Here is a 22943-nt window from a genome sequence, read left to right on the forward strand (position 1 = left end):
TTCTTCCCAAAATGAAAATGTTTGCCCCTTTGTTTGTGGGTTTGTATGCATCCCATCTTAGTTTTAGGGTTTTGGAAACCCTATGGGTGTATAAAGTAGCTTGAAGTAGAAAACGTTTGTTCTACGACTTTTGGAAAAACCCGCTAGTTTAGCGGAAAAGCAAAAAAAAATGCCAGATTTAAAATGCTTATAGTATCTAAACAACTAATGCTACAGAAACGTGCTATATATCTGAAAAGATAATTTAATTTGCTAAATACTCTTCATATAGTAAAGTTGTCTGAATATAATAGATTTAGAGTTATGACAAAAAGTTATATTTTTAAACCACTTTTTGACTATTTTCTCAAAATTGAGCCAAACGATTTCTTTTTAAATTTTAAATATATATAACACTTTTTGCCCTAAAAATTACCGTTTGGAAGATATTAAGCGATAAAAAGTGCAACTCGTGTCTTGATCTATTTGTTCTACCACTTTGGAAAAACCCGCTAGTTCAGCGGGAAATGAAAGGAACGATTTCTCTTGGAATCTGAAACTATACAGCCATTGAGGTTCCAAATTTGTGCTTTTATAATTGGTAATTGAAGCGATAAAACTTGTTGTGCCTAATTTAAGGTGGCGTTCAGCCAAGATAAGGGGTCGAATTTGTGTGACTGAATTTGGGGACGAATCCTAGTCATGGTATTGGGGTACTTAAACTCTTGAGAAAAAAAAAACTTCTGATATCAAACAAAAACACCTCTTAACAAGGTATAAAGTAGTGGCGAACGCGCCCTTAACAAAAATTTCGGATATCAACAATTGTGACAAAAAATGATATTACATTCGATAAAATAAGTAAACTATAATAAACTTATGTATTCGGCACGCTACAACAGAAAATTTACGTGTAGGTAAATAAATATTTACTGTTGCGGGCGGAAATCATAAATTTAATATAGTTTATTTATTTAATCCAATGTAATATCATTTTTCGTCACAATTGTTGATATCAGAAATTTTTGTTAAAGGCGCGTTCGCCACTACTTCTTACCTCGTTAAGAGGTGTTTTTGCTTGATTATTTATAATAAATGAATTGTTTTATTATTTATCTGCCCAGCCAAGGTCATGAAAAAGCGTGCAACGTTGTTAGTACTTGATAGGACCTTTTTTCTCTCAGTTTTCCTTCATTTTGGTCTAGACTTTTCTTTTTTTCGGAATCTGGCTTGTTCTGTTTATACTAGATACTTTTTGTGGGCCAAACCACAAAAATGGCGACGTAGTGAAGGCGACACAGGTTTTTTTACTCGCCTTCATCATACCTATTTAGAGTTCGCATCAATCTATTTTATGACTGATGGTATGTACCCTCTTCAAGGTTTGGCGAGGTCTTCTCGACCACATTCTCGTTATTTATGGGCATGTGGTTTCTGCTTCGTGTTGCCCCTTGGCGCTCAGCTGATATTGGCAAAGGGTCCTGCCTGCGGGTTTATCTTTCCTACTGGTTGTCCATGTTGTTATTGCTGTTTTGATGGGTGGCATTGCGGGTGGTTGCTTTTTTTGTTGGTTGTCGGTTGAAATGAAATGAAACAAGGAAGAACGCTATAGTCGAGTACCTCGACTATCAGATACCCGTTACTCAGCTTAAGGGACCAAAGGGAAATGGAGATATGCAAGCAGCAAAGCGAGATTTAAATACGCCACCTACCGGCGATAGACAGATTTAAGCGTTCTGGGCGTTAGAGTGGGCGTGGCAAATTTGTTTTTGGATCAATCGATAGGTATTGACGAGATCAATACATTTCAGTTAAAATTTTTCATCTAGCATAACAATTGTGGGCGCCACAGGTTTGGGCGGTTTGTGGGCGTTATAGTGGGCGTGGCATATTCGCGTGACAAAATTGCGCTGCGTAAAAAGCTACAGAATCTAAATCTAAGATCCCGATTCTCTATCTTTGATAGTTTCCGAGATATCCACGTTCATTTTTACGATATTTTGAAGTTTGTGGGCGTTTTGTGGTCGTTAAAGTGGGCGTGGCAAACTTTTTTTTGGGTCAATCGATAGGTATAGATAAGAACAACACATTTCAGTTAAAATTTTTATTCTAGCATCAAAACTGTAGGAGCCACAGTTTTGGGCGGTTTGTGGGCGTTAGAGTGGGCGTGGCACTCTACTGAAACAAACTTGCGCTGCGTAAGAAGCTCAGGAATCTGCACGCCAAATCTCAATAGCCTAGCTCTCATAGTTTCCGAGATCTCAGCGTTCATCCGGACGGACAGACAGACGGACAGACGGACAGACGGACAGACGGACAGACGGACAGACGGACAGACGGACATGGCTAGATCGACTCGGCTAGTGATCCTTATCAAGAATATATATACTTTATGGGGTCGGAAACGCTTCCTTTTGGCTGTTACATACTTTCCGACGAATCTAGTATACCCTTTTACTCTACGAGTAACGGGTATAAATAGTTCTACCTTGGCTGGAGTTTGAAGCAGGGAAAATTTCAGCTATTTCAAAAACTAACTTAATAGTAACTTAAACTGATTATATTTCATTTTGAAGTTAGTGCTAAGCTTCGATTTGTATTATTTTGAATTAATGTTCACTTATAACTATTTTGTATTTCCTCTAAATGAAATTTGGTTCATGTCGGCGCAAGCCACGAAATATTTTGGGGCCAAAACCGCAAACCGCACGTATTTCAAAGCCTCCCATTAAATGGTTACCACGCAAAATGTTGTTGTGCCTGATTTGCCTAGTTATCGTTAGCACGCACACTAATAAATTTGCTTTCAGCATTTATCCTTTTATTAGTCCTGGTTAATCACGTTTTATGTTTCAGTAGTTCAATTAAAAATTCTAAGGACTAAAAAATTGAACTCTTTTAGTAATTAACTTATTAAGTAATACAATTTTGCAGTGTGATACTGATTATCACTGTTAAGTTGCACCTGATTTTGAATTCTTATTTGACAGCATTTTCTGAATCCGTTCGTTTAGTTTTTAGAATGTTCCCAGGTATCGCAAAAATTTCAAAAAACTTTGGTATCGAGCTGTCTCATTATCGCCAGAGTTTCATCCCACTAAAACATAATATGTAAACGTTTTCCTAGAGGCACTCCGCACATATTCTCCTTTATATTTGCCAACTGCGCTTAAGCTGCATAATAATAAACTGCAAAGGAGCGGCAACAACTAGGATTCGTAAATGTGCATCTGAAACGGGGAAATAACAAGAACAACATGGGCAGGATAATGCGAGCCAAAGCAGTGGAAATCCTAGCGTAATCGTTGCGTTCACTACTGGCAGGCAACAACAAATGCAACAACTAGGGCGACAGGGACATTTGCAACACTAACACTCTACGCCGTGTGGTAAATATTTATGAGCTCGGTTTTCACGCCAAATGCGTTCTTTAAAATGGTCCACTCCACACACAAGCGTATATCGCGCATTTCCCACTTCGACGTCGAATTTCCCTTTGCTTTCACCTCGCTTTGGCATTTTCCGCGACGTTTTCACAAGCGCTTGAATTGCTTGTTGCACCCTGTGAGTGTATGTGTGCCTATGTGTGTTAAGCAATGCGCTAAAGTGTTTATGTGTCTGTGAGCGTTGCACGCCGACAAGCGACACCAGCATTTCTGCACCCTTAGGAACGCTTTTCCGCGATCTACTATTTTAGAAATAATTTATTCCAAATACCTTATCCAATAATTTGTTTAAGTCTCAGTGGGAATAATAAAACAAATCTTTATATCGATACTGTACCAATACTTTACGCAAAGTTCTCTCAATCACTATTCTAAATGGAATTTTTAGTTTAAAAAAATCAAATGTGGTTTTTAATTCTGTTTTGAATTGGCTTAGGAGTTCAAATGATATCTGACCAATTCTGAGCTGATCCTTGCTTTGAATTCAAACATTTTAAGTACTTTCAATCTTTTCTGAGCAGTGTATCCATAGCTTGCCTTCAGCGATATTCCTGGCTCGGTTCCCTTAACCTTTTAGCAACATTTGAGCCTTGCCACCTGCCTTTCTAGTCCGGGACCAACATGCAGCCCATTACGGCGACTGTCCCCTTTATATGCTAATTTGGTTCAGCGCATTTTATGTGTACCTACCTACTCGTATATCTGGCTATATACGTCCTGAAAACAGCAGGCGCTGACAGTCGAGGGAAAGGAAGAATGCAGTGCGGCAACTCTGCTGATTTTGCTGCTGTCCTGCGATGTTGCTGATGGTGCACGTTCGTTTGAAGTCGCCTTTTGCCGTTGTCATAATTAAAACGCGCTGCATAATTGCCAAACAAAGGCTGTGTCCTGTTCCTTCCCCACTGCAATCGCAGTTTGTCAATCGTCTGTCCACAATTCAGTAATTTGTTAGCCTATCTGACTGTGCGCTTGAGGAGAGCTGTAATCCGACAACATACAATATTTTGAACATACAATCAAAACTAGGCAATGATTACTTTCCACTTTAAATGCTTACGTGTTTTTAACAATTCATGTTTTCTTTCTGGCTAATTGCAAAATAAAAGTGATACCATATACTCTACTTCAATCGAATTGAATTTCGTTTTTTTTCCCAAACGTATCCTATCCAATAGTTGATGCGTTCCATTTAGTTTCTTAACTAGAAACCTCACTCAATTTGGTCATCTGTATGCAAGCCCACTGCTCTCCCGCAAATATAGTATCTGCGTATCTGTGTATTTATTTTAAATTTTCCGCTCTTGTTGGTGCTTTCAGACCGAAGCACAACAAAAAAGAGGCAAATTTGAAAAGTTTCGATAAGGCTGTCGTTTATGCAGCTTTTTTTGGTTGGTTTGGGGTGTTCTGATGTCTGATTCCCGTATGTGGCAGCCATAAAGTGTTCGACCAAAGTGCACCCACACCAAGGTGCACTAACCACACCGACACACACACTCGCACTGACACGGAGTTGTGGTTTCAATAATCAATGAGTTGATTTTATGAAATTCCACCCCCACCCCCACCTACACCACCGGGATTCCGGGATGTGACACGCCCATCCTAGCACCACTTCACTTTGTGGGTCGCACTTGGACACACGAGCGTGCTCCACTAGTGCGGGTGTGTAAAATTTTATTAACGAGAATTTTGGAATTTCTGCACAAATATCGAATTCAAGCCGGCAGGAGGGTAAAAGGTTAAAAGGAAAACAAAACATAGACCAGGGGCTTTTTGCGGTCCTCTGGTCAGAGTCTGCGTGTTGATTGCCGGGCCCCGAAAAGCCCAAATGAATTTTAATTAATTTTTTAATTAATTCTCTGGAAACCGTCAGATGCCCCATACTGATAAGGTTGATAAAATAAGAACCGCACAATTTCTATCTGCGAAAAATCTCCACATCTTTGTAGACGAAACCTTGCGATGGAGCATTTCTTATTCCATGCCCTTTCTTTTTCTTTTGCAGAAATACGGTTTTTAATTTAAGCATACATGACCTCGTCGAGCAGCAGCGTTTGGTCTGGACGTCGCCGGAGGATGATACCAAAATGTGTCTAGTCAAGGGCAAGGATGAGGTGAGTGCAAAATGGCAAAGTAATTTGTACAAAAAAGTTTACGCAAATAACTAGTAGTCCATCTATATCCAATAATCTAATTATGTACCCGTTACTCTTAGAGTAAAGTGTATACTAGATTCGTCGGAAAGCAGGACCGAAAATAACAGTTATTTTATTAATTTTGATCGAAAAAATCATCCACACAAATCATCCACGACACAAAAATCATAAAATCAATTTAATGTTCAATCCCCTAAAGACCTAAAAACGTTTAATTTTTTTGGAAATTTGTATATAAAAGTCTAAAAATAACAGTTATTTTTAAATTATTTTTACAGAATTATTAATATAAAAACATGAAATAATTTAAATTTTTGCAATTGCTTAAGCTTGTACGGAATGCTGCAGGTTTGGGGGCAAAAGATATCGATGCATTGGCCGTGTTTAGCAGAACAATATGATTACCGATCGCAATAAAAGTCGAAGTAACTGTTATAAGAAGACTTTTATTAAAAAAGTAATATTTATTTGGCGAACGAAAAGATAAAAAAGTGTTAAATATCTGTTGCTTATCTCTTTTGTTTAAACTCGGTTGAAATTTTTCTTATGTTTTTTCTTTAGATATAACTTTGTACTTATACCACAGTAACAAATTTGTTAGTACTGGTACCGGAATTCTTCAGATCAAAAGGAACCACTATTGACCATTGTAACCAATTTTTGGGTGCTGACCATTTAAAACCATCCATGAATTCCCAAAAATATTAATCCGCAAGTTCTTTGGAGCAAGAGGAACCAACCGAATTCCAATAGACGATTTTCCTCTGTGTCATTACCGTTGGCAACAGATATTTAAGACTTATATATTTTTGATCGTTAAATATCTATTATTTATTGACTTTTCAGTTTTTCTTCGAATAACAGTTATTTAGACTTTTATTTTTTCAGCACTTCAATACTTTCAATAATTTTATTTTAAAGTACGTTTATTTTAAAGTATTTTGTTTTAAAGTAGTATAGAAGTTACGGGAAGACTTTTATTTTTTAGTCAGAAAATAAGTGTTATTTTCAGACTTGTATATAAAAATTGAAAAATAAGTTACTTCATGCCTTTATAAAAGGCGATGAATAACGATAAAAAAATTATTCTTAAAGTAAAAGCTATAACTGATACGGTCCCTGTCGGAAAGTACGTAACAGGTTAAAGGAGAAGTTACCGACCCTATGAAGTCGGGGAGTGTAGAGTATAGGACGAACGATTTGTTTTTTGGAATACATATTCCTGTAAAAGTGCGATGGTAAAATTTAATCGGAGTTAAATCCTAAAGCTCTTGGCATATACCAATATTTTCTTAGCCTTTAAAAGTTGCAGGGTAAGGTGACGAACTGATAAATACACATTGAAACTCTATGCATATGCGAAAATAATTTTTATACCCGTTACTCGCCACGCCCTGTTTAACGCCCACAAACCTCCCACAAACTTCAAAAAATCGTAGGTATGAACGTGGATATCTCGAAAACTATCAAAGATAGGAAATTGTGATTTTAGATTGAGATTCCTTAGCCCTGTACGCAGCGCAAGTTTGTTACGCTAATATGCCACACCCACTCTAACGCCCACAAACCGCCCAAACCTGTGGCGCCCACAATGTTCATGCTAGATACAAAATTTTAACTGAAATGTATTGGTCTCGTCAATACCTATCGATTGATCCAAAAAAAGTTTGCCACGCTCATTCTAACGCCCAAAACGCTTAAGTCTGTCTACCGCCGGTAGGTGTCGCATTTCAATCTCGCTTTGCTGCTTGCATATCTCCATTTCCCTTTGGTCCCTTTAGCTGAGTAACGGGTATCTGATAGTCGAGGTACTCGACTATAGCGTTCTTTCTTGCTTTATTTATGAATATGATCTCACGTTAGATACTAAATCTCGATTTTTACGAATTTGTTGTTGAAATATGCAATATTTTCGCGTTTGTTTTTATGAAACGTATAACAAATAATTGACCGATTTAAAAAAAATGCTAGGAAAGGTCCAAAACATCCCCCTTTGAAATAAGCGTTTATATGACAGCTGTAAGATAGAGTTAACCGATTCTAATAATTTAGTTTCAAAACTCCACCTAATTAAAAAAAGTATTGGGAAAACAAGAAGTATATGCGTCATTTATTTATATTAAAAAAAAACAAATTTTTTTTTATTTTTTAAATTAACTTAAAAAATTACTTCACAAAAAAATTTTACCTAATTATGTTTTTGTTTACATCTTTTGACGCCTTTAATAATAAGTAATCAAAAGGTGGCTCCGCTTTTGACTTTTTCGTCCCAATATGCGACCCCTGTAAAAATGTATTTTACTCCTGTACCAAACCATCGAAACTCTCGAAAATTACCCTTGATTTTCATTTTTTATAAGGAAATTTTACAAAAATTAAATTATTTTAGTTACTTTTAAAAATACAATAAGGGTTATAGATAATTATAATTAATTATTATCAAAGTCCCTAATAACTAACTGTCTCAAAAAGTTAAATACCATTTCATCTTTTCGTAAAAGCAAATCGGGCTTCTCGTCTACTTTAATGTATCTGAACAATAATCAATGTCAGAGTGCTGTTTATCAAAAAATTGAGCTGTAGGGCTTTCTTTGATAATTGCATCAGCTGTTTAGGTTTTGTTTACGTTTAAGAGTAGAAACATTTTATCAAAATACTTAGCAGGGAGTCTGAGTCCTTGTCAGAGTTAGGTTAGCTCTCACATTGACGCTCGAGGAAAAATAATTTTGCCGGCACTCGAAAAATTGGTTTATAGTCGCATAAGCGAGAAATTATATTTTCGTGCCACTTTGTAACCGAACAGCACACTTTATATCCGATTTAGCATTTTGTCTTGCTGTTTATAGACTTCCTAGCCTTTTGACCTGTGCCCTTGCAATTTCCATTTATATTTCCACTTCGATTTCAACTTTGGCTGTTGCTTCCGTTGCCAGAGAAATGCAAAAACAAGGAAATAAAGTGTTTCTCTGTTTCTTTTAACTTTTTTCGCGCTAAAAACATGGAAAACTATGAAGAAGAAGTACGCCACGCAAGAAGAAATTGATTTATGCAACTTTTTCCGTTGTTACCCCATTCTTGTGTTTTTCGTCTTTGTGGCTAAGAAATCAGGAAAATTTATTGAAAGCTTCTCCCCAGTTGACCTATTAAAAAATGCGCAGAGGGGGGAAATAGAGTCCGGAGGGGGCAATAAAACCAAAGTTCCACAGCTAACTTTTGCCTAATGGAAATGTCAAATATTTTGCCTTTCAAATTGTCTTTGCTGGTGGGATTTTTGTTTTGTCTTTCTTTTGCGGTCAACAAAGCCAAATTCTTCTCAAGCAATAAAGGACCACTACTTTAAAACTTAAGTTATCGAAATAGTTAATAGATATAATTTAACTTTTCTCCTATTTTTTAGATCATAATTCAAATATTGTTCAAAAATTAATACCTAACACTTACCTCCGACCTTGTAGATAAACTTTTAAGATAAAGTGCTTTCCTACTCTGCTATTTATTCTAAAAATAACATTATTACACAAAAAACAAGGAAGAACGCTATAGTCGAGTACCTCGACTATCAGAAACCCGTTACTCAGCTAAAGGGATTTAAGGGAAATGGAGATATGCAAGCAGCAAAGCGAGATTGCAATGCGCCACCTACCGGCGGTAGACAGATTTAAGCTTTATGGGCGTTAGAGTGGGCGTGGAAAACTTTTTTTTGGATCCATCGATAGGTATTGATGAGACCAATACATTTCAGTTAAACTTTTTATTTAGCATGAAAATTGTGGGCGCCACAGGCTTGGGCGGATTGTGGGCGTTAGAGTGGCCGTGGCATATTCGCATTCCAAACTTGCGCTGCGTACAATGCTACGGAATCTCAATCTAAAATGCCAATTCTCTATTTTTGTTAGTTTCCGAGATATCCACGTTCATATTTACGATTTTTTGAATTTTGTGGGCGGTTTGTGGGCGTTTCAAGGGGCAATTTTGGCTCAATCGATAGGTATTGACGAGAGCAATTTCAGTTAAAATTTGTATTCTAGCATCAAATTTGTAGGAGCCACAGTTTTGGGCGGTTTGTGAGCGTTAGAGTGGGCGTGGCACTCTGCTGAAACAAACTTGCGCTGCGTAAGAAGCTCAGGAATCTGCACGCCAAGTCTCAATAGCCTAGCTGATAGTTTCCGAGATCTCAGCGTTCATCCAGACAGACAGACGGACAGACAAACATGGCTAGATCGACTCGGCTAGTGATCCTGATCAGGAATATATATACTTTATGGGGTCGGAAACGTTTCCTCCTGCCTGTTACATACTTTCCGACGAATCTCGGGAACAATAACAACTAGAATGTTGGGATTAAGCAAGAAGATTGTTTGTTTCATCAGAGTGGCACGCCCACTCTAACACCCATACCGCTAGGGACTGTCTGGCGCCCCCATTTTTGTTGATTTTGTTTGCGTAAATTAAAAATAAATTGGTTGGTACCAGTATGTACTGGAATGTTCCAATCGCATTAATTTTTAAAAAGATGAATTACTTAGTAATTAATTGGAAATGGTCTTGTATGTTAAGTAGTAGTAGTAGTGTAGTAGTAGTAGTGAATATGCTAGGTGTCGCCACCCGATACATTCTGTGCCAAAGGATATGCCATGGAATTTTATTTTAAAATTGGTCAACAGTTTCAAGTTTGTTGGTTGAGTAACGGGTATCTGACAGTCTAGGCACAATAATACGAATCATACAAAAATAAAATAAAACAAGGGAGAACGCTATAGTCGAGTACCTCGACTATCAGATACCCGTTACTCAGCTTAAGCGACCAAAGGGAAATGGAGATATGCAAGCAGCAAAGCGAGATTTAAATGCGCCACCTACCGGCGGAAGACAGATTTAAGCGTTGTGTGCGTTAGGGTAGGCGTGACAAATTCATTGTTCAATAGAATAAGTTAGCCGCGCACTTTGCTCTCTCTGAGCGCCGGCAGTGCTTTTCTCTTTGCCGCTAAGTTCGGCCGGCAACTATTTACATACACACACATACACGCGTAAAAACATTTCGCACTGTCTGGCTCTGACGTCATAGCTTTTTTTGCTTGGGAGGTTTGTGGGCGTTAGAGTGGGCGTAGAAAAATTTTTTTTTGGGTCAATCGATAGGTATGGACAAGACTAATACATTTCAGTTAAAATTTTCTATCTAACATCAAAACTGTAGGAGCCACAGTTTTGGGCGGTTTGTGGGCGTTAGAGTGGGCGTGGCACTCTACTGAAACAAACTTGCGCTGCGTAAGAAGCTCAGGAATCTGCTCGCCAAATCTCAATAGCCTAGCTCTCATAGTTTCCGAGATCTCAGCGTTCATCCGGACAGACGGACAGACGGACAGACGGACAGACGGACAGACGGACAGACGGACAGACGGACAGACGGACATGGCTAGATCGACTCGGCTAGTGATCCTGATCAAGAATATATATACTTTATGGGGTCGGAAACGCTTCCTTCTGCCTGTTACATACTTTCCGACGAATCTAGTATACCCTTTTACTCTACGAGTAACGGGTATAACAAGGGAGAACGCTATAGTCGAGTACCTCGACTATCAGATACCCGTTACTCAGCTTAAGCGACCAAAGGGAAATGGAGATATGCAAGCAGCAAAGCGAGATTTAAATGCGCCACCTACCGGCGGAAGACAGATTTAAGCGTTGTGTGCGTTAGGGTAGGCGTGACAAATTCATTGTTCAATAGAATAAGTTAGCCGCGCACTTTGCTCTCTCTGAGCGCCGGCAGTGCTTTTCTCTTTGCCGCTAAGTTCGGCCGGCAACTATTTACATACACACACATACACGCGTAAAAACATTTCGCACTGTCTGGCTCTGACGTCATAGCTTTTTTTGCTTGGGAGGTTTGTGGGCGTTAGAGTGGGCGTAGAAAAATTTTTTTTTGGGTCAATCGATAGGTATGGACAAGACTAATACATTTCAGTTAAAATTTTCTATCTAACATCAAAACTGTAGGAGCCACAGTTTTGGGCGGTTTGTGGGCGTTAGAGTGGGCGTGGCACTCTACTGAAACAAACTTGCGCTGCGTAAGAAGCTCAGGAATCTGCTCGCCAAATCTCAATAGCCTAGCTCTCATAGTTTCCGAGATCTCAGCGTTCATCCGGACAGACGGACAGACGGACAGACGGACAGACGGACAGACGGACAGACGGACAGACGGACAGACGGACATGGCTAGATCGACTCGGCTAGTGATCCTGATCAAGAATATATATACTTTATGGGGTCGGAAACGCTTCCTTCTGCCTGTTACATACTTTCCGACGAATCTAGTATACCCTTTTACTCTACGAGTAACGGGTATAAAAATATTGCCCCTATTTAGATGTCAATGTGATACTACTGAATGTCAAAAAATCTTTGATACGAAGAACATCAAATTGACCCTAATATAGGATCACTTTGCCACTTGAAAAAAGTTTTCTATAAAAAAAGCTTTTTTCGCATAAAAAATCATTTTGCCGCTGGATATAAAAAAGTAGGCGTGGCTCAGAGTGCTAGCGCATTGTTTTTGATGCACGGGCCTGAGGGTTAGTGGTTCGAGTCCCGCTCGTGACAAACTTTCTTTTTTTTTAAATCTGAAAACTTATTAAATACAACTTTGTTATTAAGAAAATGTTAGATATTAATTCTTAAAAATCTTACAGCGTACTCTGCATCGGCGCGTACTTGAACCGGGGACCTTTCGCATCAGAGATAGCCACCAGTGTTTAGTTCAAATACTATGATAACAGATACTTGAGCGCAGTTCGAAACTCGAAAAATCAAAAAATGCTTTTATCGGTATCGAAGGTGTTGTTAAAATGACACTATTTAGAGTCAAATAGGATTTTTCATACAATGTAGTATATATTTGATTTGATTTGATTTGATCAAATTGATCCCAATAATTTGATCCTAGGTGTAGTGTCATTTTCACCCACACTTATCAAATTGACACTCAAAGATTTTTTTTTGGGTGTAGTATTTCCGGGCATTTCCTAACCTAAATTCCAAGTGCCCATCTGCCATTTGAGTATTTTCTTCGCCTTTTTTGTGCATGCTCGAGTGCACTTCAAGTTTGGCTTTTTGCTCACGTAATTAGCCAACACTTGTTGGCCGGTCGTGCTAGCAATTGCACATAGCCAGCCAGCATTAGCAGGTGTAATTTGTTGAACTCAATTTGCTTGCCGGCTCCACCTGAGTGGGGTCACTTTATATGTCTGTGCACGGGTGGGTCGCGTTATTTATGGCAGCAAAAGGAAAAAAGAAAGACCCAAAGTTTCTTCGGACTTCGAGCCATGGCGTGCTGCAATGCCATTTTCCACAAAAGGTTTTTCTCTCCAAAAATAAATTGCAATTGTTTGGCTGGTAAGAAGAAATGAAAAGAAAAGTTCAAAATTTACAATTTTAATTAACCGCCATTTGGCCACTAATTTGGATGCGAATACGTCGAGTTTATCAAGTTGATAATCAGCCAAAGCACAAACGGTGCAAAAGTCTGCAATCTTTTATTGCGGAATGCATTTAAGGCTTACTAATAAGTTGGCTTTCGCTGAATCCGATTGTGCTAAGGTCATACACAAATGTGGCCCTTTTAAGTTTGCGAAAAATAGGTTAACACTGTTACCCTTTAATTATTTTGTCGCATTTGTTCTTTTCAGGTTTTTTTCAGTGCGGTGTAAAATGTGTAATTAATTGATTCGTCCATGAAAATATTATTAAAACTGTGTAAGCACATCCATGTGGTCATTTCACCCCCACAAAACTGACCATGGGTGATTTATAAAATATTAAAAGGCTGCAACCGATGCAAAAGGAACAACAAAAATCACAAATTTTATATATTTATGTTTAAGTAAATAAATCAACGAGTCTAACTTATAATGTGGATACATGTTCTTATTTTTCAAATGTGAAATTCAGGCTTGTTAGTTTTAATCAAAGTAAGAATGTAACCGACAATTATCATATTCAAAATTAATTTACAAACATAATCGGGTTATTATCTTGCCCCTGTTAAACTTCTTCAGTTTTTATTATCAAGCTTAATCGTCAAACGAATCGCAAAGCATCACCAGCATTGTCCCTTTGCCTTCTCATTAAGCCTTCGATTTGGTTTGCATATGGCATTTTCCAGAATTTGCTCAGCCAGGGGATACTGAATTTATGCGGGCTTTGCCAACACATCGGTCGTCTTTCTCGGCCCGGAACATCGCAAGCTTCTTGGACACCTGGCGTCTTCCGGGCTCAATACTCTGTTCAGCTCGTCTCACTTTCAAGCTAGTTACAAGCTAAGCAATCGTTTACCCCAAATTATAATGAAATAAAATGACTTGAAAATGAACTCATTTTTTACCACAAACATCTGAAATTACATGTCCAAGTCAGAGCAAAAGCCAAACGTCTGCTCATAAAAAAGTTTCATTGATCATTGTCAACTGATAGAAAACTTACAAAAGAAAATGCCAAAAAATTATTTTGACTGCTGCCAAAATGCCTGAGTTTAGGCCACAATATTATCAATACTGCGAAATCACGAAAGGATTTGAAAAATCCAACCCACCCGCACTACGCATAAAAATCTTAATCATTTTTGAAACACGAAATATGACTGACAGCTCAGACAGCCTGAGGGCAAGCTCTAAGCTACCCTTCTTAACTTCTCTCACTCACGAATTTTCATTTCGCAGTTGTGGACACAAAACAATATTTGCTTTTGGTAAAAACCAAAATGATTGTTTTTAATATCAAACAAAATTAACTTACCCTTTTTCCAAAAAAGCCAGCGATAAATGTTCTATGGCTGCCGCAAAATTTCGAAAGCAAATTAATAAATTTCGCAGTTAATTGCATTCTTAACATTGTACTTCTGTGTCTGCTATGCGTGTTAATTACAAGGGAAATAATAAAAGCTAAAACCTCGCAGCCAACCCCCAGACTTCATGTAATTGTTTTGTTAATTTATGATCTAACAGTTTGGCCACACAAAACAAGTCCACAACTTGTTAAATATTTCTGAACAATAAAGTAAATTATATGGAAAGCGAACTTTGTGTGAATGCAAGACAGACGGAACCTAAAGCGAAATATTTCTTCTGCATCTGTAATCAGGTTTCTCAGGGACTTCTATTTTAGGTAAAGCGTATTTTATGTGGAATTCTTAGGCCAATTATACATATGAACGATTTTCTGCCAATAGAAGAAACGTGTGACCATTAATTGCCTTTAAATTTAAGGAAACATTTAGTAGTATTAACTTTTTAAACCGTAATTAGCGTTGTAGAAAAATGAAGTACCACTCAAATGTTCTGTTTGCTATCGTTGTGATTACGACTAAATACTCGGAATATTAATAGAAGAGATCAACAAAATATTTAAATATTTTAACGCACACAGGAACTGCGACAGACAGATGAAAGGTGTACAATGAAAACTGCTGCCTGGGAGTATTTCAGATGATTTGTTATGTTGGAGTGCAAACGCTTCCGGCTGTAATGATGACACACTGGGCTGGTGGGGGTGATGGCGCCGGAAATGTCAGCCAACCATTTCAACCACTATGCGAAAAGTTCAGTCGGACTCCTCTAAATGGAACCAAGTTGCGCATTTGCTTTTTAATATTTATTGAGTTGCAGGTACACCACCCCAGAAACATTTGTTGTTGCTTGCATAGTCTATTGTTACGCTTTAAATATTAAAATTTGCGAAACATTTTTGCAAAACAGTTGTGAGGGAAAGGGCACAGCACATTCTTTGACCCTTTTAACAAGGTTTTGGTCAAGCATCGTTTTATGAAATAGAAAATCTTTAATGATTGACTTAACTAGAAAAAAATTTAAGCAGATCAACTTTTTTTGCAGATATCCAGTCATAACATCGATCGTTGTAATCGTATATTATTATTCATTTATTTATTTTGCTCAACTACAAATAATGAATATGAATTAATATACATACATATTGACATTTTACATGCAAAATATTCTTAAAACTTTTATTTGCATTAGTGTTAAGTTCAGAAACTGTATCAGGTATAACTTTTACTTTAAAAATCATTTTATCATCTTTTTTCATACCCTTTTATTTATTAGTCATGAAGTAACTGATATTTTGCAACTTTTATATAACTCTGAAAATAACAGTTATTTTCTGACTGAAAAATAAAAATCTTCCCGTAACTTTTATTCAATGATTTTAAATAAAAGTCTAAAAACAATTATTATTTTCAGTAAAGGCTTCACCCAGAAAAAAATCGGTTCGAAACGTTCAAAAATTAAGCCCAAACGGGGTCAAAAAGTGCGTAAGCCCGTTTGTTGACAATTCATGAACGGTCGTTCATAAAATTTGACCGAAACTTTAGGGTTGGGTACCGAACGAATGGTGTCAGTTTAAGAACATTTCGGGCTTAACTTGAGAACATAAAAATCAAAAAAAAAAAAGGAAGAACGATATAGTCGAGTACCTCGAATTTCCAAAGGGAAATGGAGATATGCAAGCAGCAAAGCGATATACGCCACCTACCGGCGATAGACAGATTTAAGAGTTATGGGCGTTAGAGTGGGCGTGGCAAAATTTTTTTCGATCAATCGATAGGTATTGACGAGACCAATACATTTCAGTTAAAATTTATTTAATTTTATCTTGCATGAAAATTGTGGGCGCCACAGGTTTGGGCGGTTTGTGGGCGTTAGAGTGGGCGTGGCATATTCGCATAACAAACTTGTACAAGGCTACGGAATCTCAATCTAAAATCCCAATTATCTGTCTTTGATAGTTTCCGAGATATCCACGTTCATATGTACGTTTTTTTAATTTGACAAACAATTTGACAAGAGCAATACATTTCAGTTAAAATTTTTATTCTAGCATAAAAACTGTAGGAGCCACAGTTTTGGGAGGTTTGTGGGCGTTAGAGTGGGCGTGGCACTCTGCTGAAAACTTGCAAACTTGCGCTGCGTAAGAAGCTCAGGAATCTGCTCGCCAAATCTCAATAGCCTTGCTCTCATAGTTTCCGAGATCTCAGCGTTCATCCGGACATGGCTAGATCGACTCGGTTAGTGATCCTGATCAAGAATATATATACTTTATGGGGTCGGAAACGATTCCTTCTGCCTGTTACATACTTTCCCACGAATCTAGTATACCCTTTTACCCTACGAGTAACGGGTATAATAACGAGGTATGTTCTGGCTGAGACACACACTAAGCTAACTTTGAGGACGATTCGCAAGGTCTAAATCTCAACAAAATTTTTCTACGCCCACTCTAACGCCCACAAACCTCCCAAGAAAAAAAGCTATGACGTCAGAGCCAGACAGTGCGAAATGTTTTTACGCGTGTATGTGTGTGTATGTAAATAGTTGCCGGCCGAACTAGCGGCAAAGAGAAAAGCACTGCCGGCGCTCAGAGAGAGCAAAGTGCGCGGCTAACTTATTCTATTGAACAATGAATTTGTCACGCCTACCCTAACGCACACAACGCTTAAATCTGTCTTCCGCCGGTAGGTGGCGCATTTAAATCTCGCTTTGCTGCTTGCATATCTCCATTTCCCTTTGGTCGCTTAAGCTGAGTAACGGGTATCTGATAGTCGAGGTACTCGACTATAGCGTTCTCCCTTGTTTTTTATTATACCCGTTACTCGTAGAGTAAAAGGGTATACTAGATTCGTCGGAAAGTATGTAACAGGCAGAAGGAATCGTTTCCGACCCCATAAAGTATATATATTCTTGATCAGGATCACTAGCCGAGTTGATCTAGCCATGTCCGTCTGTCCGTCTGTTCGTCTGTCTGTCTGTCCGGATGAACGCTGAGATCTTGGAAACTATAAGAGCTAGGCTATTGAGATTTGGCGTTCAGATTCCTGAGCTTATTACGCAGCGCAAGTTTGTTTCAGTAGAGTGCCACGCCCACTCTAACGCCCACAAACCGCCCACAAACTTCAAAAAATCGTTAGTATGAACGCGGATATCTCGGAAACTATCAAAGATAGAATTCTGGGATTTCTTATTTAGATTCCGTAGCCTTGTACGCAGCGCAAGTTTGTTATGCGAATATGCCACGCCCACTCTAACGCCCACAAACCGCCCAAGCCTGTGGCACCCACAATTTTTATGCTAGATAAAAAATTTTAACTGAAATGTATTGGTCTCGTCAATACCTATCGATTGATCCAAAAAAAATGTTGCCACGCCCACTCTAACGCCCTTAAATCTGTAAACCGCCGGTAAGTGGCGCATTTCAATCTCGCTTTGCTGCTTGCATATCTCCATTTCCCTTTGGTCCCTTTAGCTGAGTAACGAGTATCTGATAGTCGAGGTACTCGACTATAGCGTATTGCCTTGTTTTTGATTACATTTTTTACAGACCTTAATCTACCTTGTAAAATGGTGAGAACTAGTTTTCATTTTTTGGACCACCCTAATTGTACATGATAGACTTCCTGGACGCCTGGTAGAGATTTATTCAATTTCCCACCTTAGTTTTGTTATTGCTAAAATTTAATGTATTTTGGTTATTTTGCTGATGACAAAGATAAATTATCAATTAATAGAAGTACATATAAACATTAGAAATAATATTTTAATAAAACTTACAATTAACAACCGTCTTCTCGCGGACTCGAACCTGTGCTATCATGTGCCAAATGCGGACGCTCTAGCAGCTGGACCACCGAGCGAATTTTTCGAGTGCGGAAAATCGGGACATTAGACCTACATACCTGTTTTCATGAATGGTGTTGATAATTTAAGAACAGCGTTCTCCGCATTTCTGTCAGGGCATTTTTCAGTGAAGCGTTCATAATTACAACTAAATGTTCATGAACGGAACTTAGCGAACGGATTGTTGTCAAATCATGAAAAATGTTCTTGATTTTTTTCGTTCTTTTTTATCTGGGTGTTCGAATAACAGTTATTGAGACTTTTTTCAGTCTACAAATAACTAATAATAAAAATACGGGTATGACGTAGATAGACCTCTTCGGTTGGAATTCTGTTGGTTGCTCTTGTTCTGAAGAATTCACGGTTGCATATGTTAAGGAATTTATTAATGGTTTAAAATGGCCAAAACCGTGGCAAATAGTGTTACCGTGGTCAACAGTGGTTCCCTTGCTCTGAAAAACTCACGGTCCCATTGTGTCGAAGAATTTATGTGTATAATCACAAAATTCAATCTTAACATACATAAGTAAAAATCCCATCCGAATTTAAACAAAAGATAAAATTATTTTATGAGTTGTTTAATAAAAGGGTTATTATAAGAGAATTAATTTTTCAGTCCAAAAATTATAGTTATTTTTATACTTTTATTTAAAAGTCATTGAACAAAAGTTAGTTTCAAACTATTATAAGAAAGCCAGAAAATAACAAATACTTCGTAACCATTTCCAAAAAAATTAAAAAAATGTGAGGTCAATACGGGTCCTCGTAACTTTTTAATGTTCTGATTTTAAAAATGTTTGGCACGTGGATAATTAATTTATTTTATTAATTTTAATTATTTATTGATAATTAGAACAAAGTCAATTTACGCTTTTACAAAATATTTCAAAATGTGAGCGTCAGACACACAGATTAAGCGTTATGGGCCTTAAAGTGAGCGTTGTGCTACGATGAAACAAACTTGCACTGCTCAGGAAGCCCAAGGATCTGCATGCTTACTCCCAACATTCTGGTTCTTATATACAGACGGACAGACAGACAGCCAGACGGACATGTCTAGATCGACTTGGCTAGTAATACTGGTGAAGAATATATATACTTCATCGAAATTCTTCCCCTTACATGATACATACTTTCCGACGATTTAAATATAACCTTTTACTGTAAGAGTAAAAGGAGTTTTTGGATATATTTCCTACTACTCTAGGGTAACTTATTATACCCGTTACTCGTAGAGTAAAAGGGTATACTAGATTCGTCGGAAAGTATGTAACAGGCAGAAGGAAGCGTTTCCGACCCCATAAAGTATATATATTCTTGATCAGGATCACTAGCCGAGTCGATCTAGCCATGTCCGTCTGTCCGTCTGTCCGTCTGTCTGTCCGGATGAACGCTGAGATCTCGGAAACTATGAGAGCTAGGCTATAGGCTTCTTACGCAGCGCAAGTTTGTTTCAGTAGAGTGCCACGCCCACTCTAACGCCCACAAACCGCCCAAAACTGTGGCTCCTACAGTTTTGATGCTAGAATAAAAATTTTAACTGAAATGTATTGTTCTTATCAATACCTATCAATTGACTCAAAAAAAAGTTTGCCACGCCCACTTTTACGCCCACAAACTTCAAAAAATCGTAAGTATGAACGTGGATATCTCGGAAACTATCAAGGATAGAGAATTGGGATCACAGATTTAGATTCCGTAGCCTTGTGCGCAGCGCAAGTTTGTTACGAAAATATGCCACGCCCACTCTAACGCCCACAAACCGCCCAAGCCTGTGGCGCCCACAATTTTCATGCTAGATACAAAATTTTAACTGAACTGTATTGGTCTCGTCAATACCTATCGATTGACCCAAAAAAAATTTGCCACGCCCACTCTAACGCCCATAACGCTTAAATCTGTCTACCGCCGATATGTGGCGCATTTCAATCTCGCTTTGCTGCTTGCATATCTCCATTTCCCTTTGGTCCCTTTAGCTGAGTAACGGGTATCTAATAGTCGAGGTACTCGACTATAGCGTTCTTCCTTGTTATACCCGTTACTCGTAGAGTAAAAGGGTATATTAGATTCGTCGGAAAGTATGTAACAGGCAGAAGGAAGCGTTTCCGACCCCATAAAGTATATATATTCTTGATCAGGATCACTAGCCGAGTCGAGTTAGCCATGTCCGTCTGTCCGTCTGTCCGTCTGTCCGTATGAACGCTGAGATCTCGGAAACTATAAGAGCTACAATACTGAGATTAGGCATGCAGATTCCTGAGATTCCTGCGCAGCGCAAGTTTTTTCAGAAGAGTGCCACGCCCACTCTAACGCCCACAAACCGCCCAAAACTGTGGCTCCTACAGTTTTGATGCTAGAACAAAAATTTTAACTGAAATGTATTCTTCTAATCAATACCTACCGATTGACCTAAGATCGTAAGTATGAACGCGGATATCTCGGAAAATATTAAAGATAGAGAAACGGGATTTCAGATTTAGATTCGGTAGGCTTGAGCGCAGAGCAAGTTTGTTACGCGAATATGCCACGCCCACTCTAACGCCCACAAGCCGCCGAAATCTGTGGCGCCCACAATTTTTATGCTAGATAAAAAATTTTAACTGAAATGTATTGGTCTCTTGAATACCTATCGATTGGTTTAAAAAAAAGTTTGCCACGCCCACTCTAACGCCCACAATTTTCGTGCTAGATAAAAAATTTTAACTGAAATGTATTGGTCTCGTCAATACCTATCGATTGATTTAAAAAAACTTTCCCACGCCCACTCTAACGCCCACAACGCTTAAATCTGTCTACCGCCGGTAGGTGGCGCATTTGCTGCTTGCATATCTCCATTTTCCTTTGGTCCCCTTAGCTGTTTTTTAATATAGACATTATATTGATATTAACAAGACAACTTACTTAACATCGATATACTCTTTTTTATGGTTTTAGAAAATAATTTGTAATTTAAAAGAACACAGGTACACAGCCAAAATTGTCCACGAACCATTTCTACTTTTCCATGATAATTGGATTCTCCTGAGTAAAATACTCCTGCAAACTTATGTTCCATTACCAACTTTGACGTCGAATTCGAATAACATCTACAATGGCTCAAGATAGGGACTTTCTTTTAGCCATGCCGTCATGTATTAAGACTGTTTCAGTGAAAGCATTTAAGATAAGTCCAATTATTTGGGCCATATAATTCAAAATGTTAGCAAACATCGGTTTTTTGTATTCTTAGCTATAACGCGAAACCTGTAGGTGATGGAATTATTGGTCTAGTTATACACAAATCTGAGACAGCTTAACGGTTACGATCTAAGTTTACGAATACACAAGAAAGGAAGATAACTTCGGCAAGCCGAAGTTTGTATACCCTTGCAGTTATAATTATTAAAATTAATTCGAAATTCTTAAAAATACAAAAAATGATGTGCCCAATAGTATAAGATAATATGTCAAAAAACACCGAAGCTAAAATTTGTTTCATATTATTTTCCCACCAATTTTCCGATTGTTCCTATGGCAGCTATATGATATAGTCGTCCGATTTTGATAAAACTAAATTCGAAATTCAGAACTAATTAAAAAATGTTATTTCCAAGCGTAGGAGGTTATATGTTAAAAAACACCGAAGCTATAATTTGTTTCATATTATTTTCCCACCAATTTAACGATCGTTCCTATGGAAGCTATATGATATAGTCTTCCGATTTTGATAAAACTAAATTCGAAATTCAGAACTAATTAAAAAATGTTATTTCCAGCCTTAGGAGGTTAAATTTTAAAAAAGACCAAGGATATAATTAAAAAACAAGGAAGAATGCATTAGTCGAGTACCTCGACTATCAGATACCCGTTACTCAGCTAAAGGGACCAAAAGAAAATGGAGATACCGGCGGAAGACAGACTTAAGCGTTGTGGGCGTTAGAGTGGGCGTGACAAATTTTTTTTTAGATCAATCGATAGGTATTGACAAGACCAATACATTTCAGTTACAATTTTTTATCTAGCATGAAAATTGTTTGCGCCACAGATTTGGGCGGTTTGTGGGCGTTAGAGTGGGCGTGGCATATTGGCGTAACAAACTTGCGCTGCGCTCAAGCCTACGGAATCTAAATCTGAAATCCCGTTTTTCTATCTTTGATATTTTCCGAGATATCCGCGTTCATATTTACGATTTTTTGAAGTTTGTGGGCGGTTTGTGGGCGTTGAAGTGGGCGTGGCAAACTTTTTTTTAGGTCAATCGGTACGTATTGATGAGAACAACACATTTCAGTTAAAATTTTTGTTCTAGCATCAAAACTGTAAGAGCCACAGTTTTGGGCGGTTTGTGGGCGTTAGAGTGGGCGTGGCACTCTTCTGAAACAAACTTGCGCTGCGCAGGAACCTCTGGAATCTGCAAGCCTAATCCCAGTATTGTATGTTTTATAGTTTCCGAGATCTCAGCGTTCATACGGACAGACGGACATGGCTAGATCGACTCGGCTAGTGATCCTGATCAAGAATATATATACTTTATGGGGTCGGAAACGCTTCCTTCTGCCTGTTACATACTGTCCGACGAATCTAGTATACCCTTTTACTCTACGAGTAACGGGTATAACAAGGAAGAACGCTATAGTCGAGTACCTCGACTATCAGATACCCGTTACTCAACTAAAGGGACCAAAGGAAAATGAAGATATGCC

The 22943-nt window shown here is 38.1% G+C and overlaps 1 protein-coding gene across 1 annotated transcript in view; it reads left to right on the top strand.

The window, feature by feature from the left end:
- The window catches only part of LOC119548602 (semaphorin-1A), a 206700-nt gene that overhangs the window by 143469 nt on the left and 40288 nt on the right, over positions 1-22943 (top strand). The window contains 1 exon segment of the mRNA XM_037855959.1: positions 5431-5539. Within this exon segment, the coding sequence (XP_037711887.1) occupies positions 5431-5539 (109 nt within the window).

This window comes from Drosophila subpulchrella, chromosome 2L, assembly GCF_014743375.2.
Source record: "Drosophila subpulchrella strain 33 F10 #4 breed RU33 chromosome 2L, RU_Dsub_v1.1 Primary Assembly, whole genome shotgun sequence".
Classification (NCBI taxonomy): Eukaryota; Metazoa; Arthropoda; class Insecta; order Diptera; family Drosophilidae; genus Drosophila; species Drosophila subpulchrella.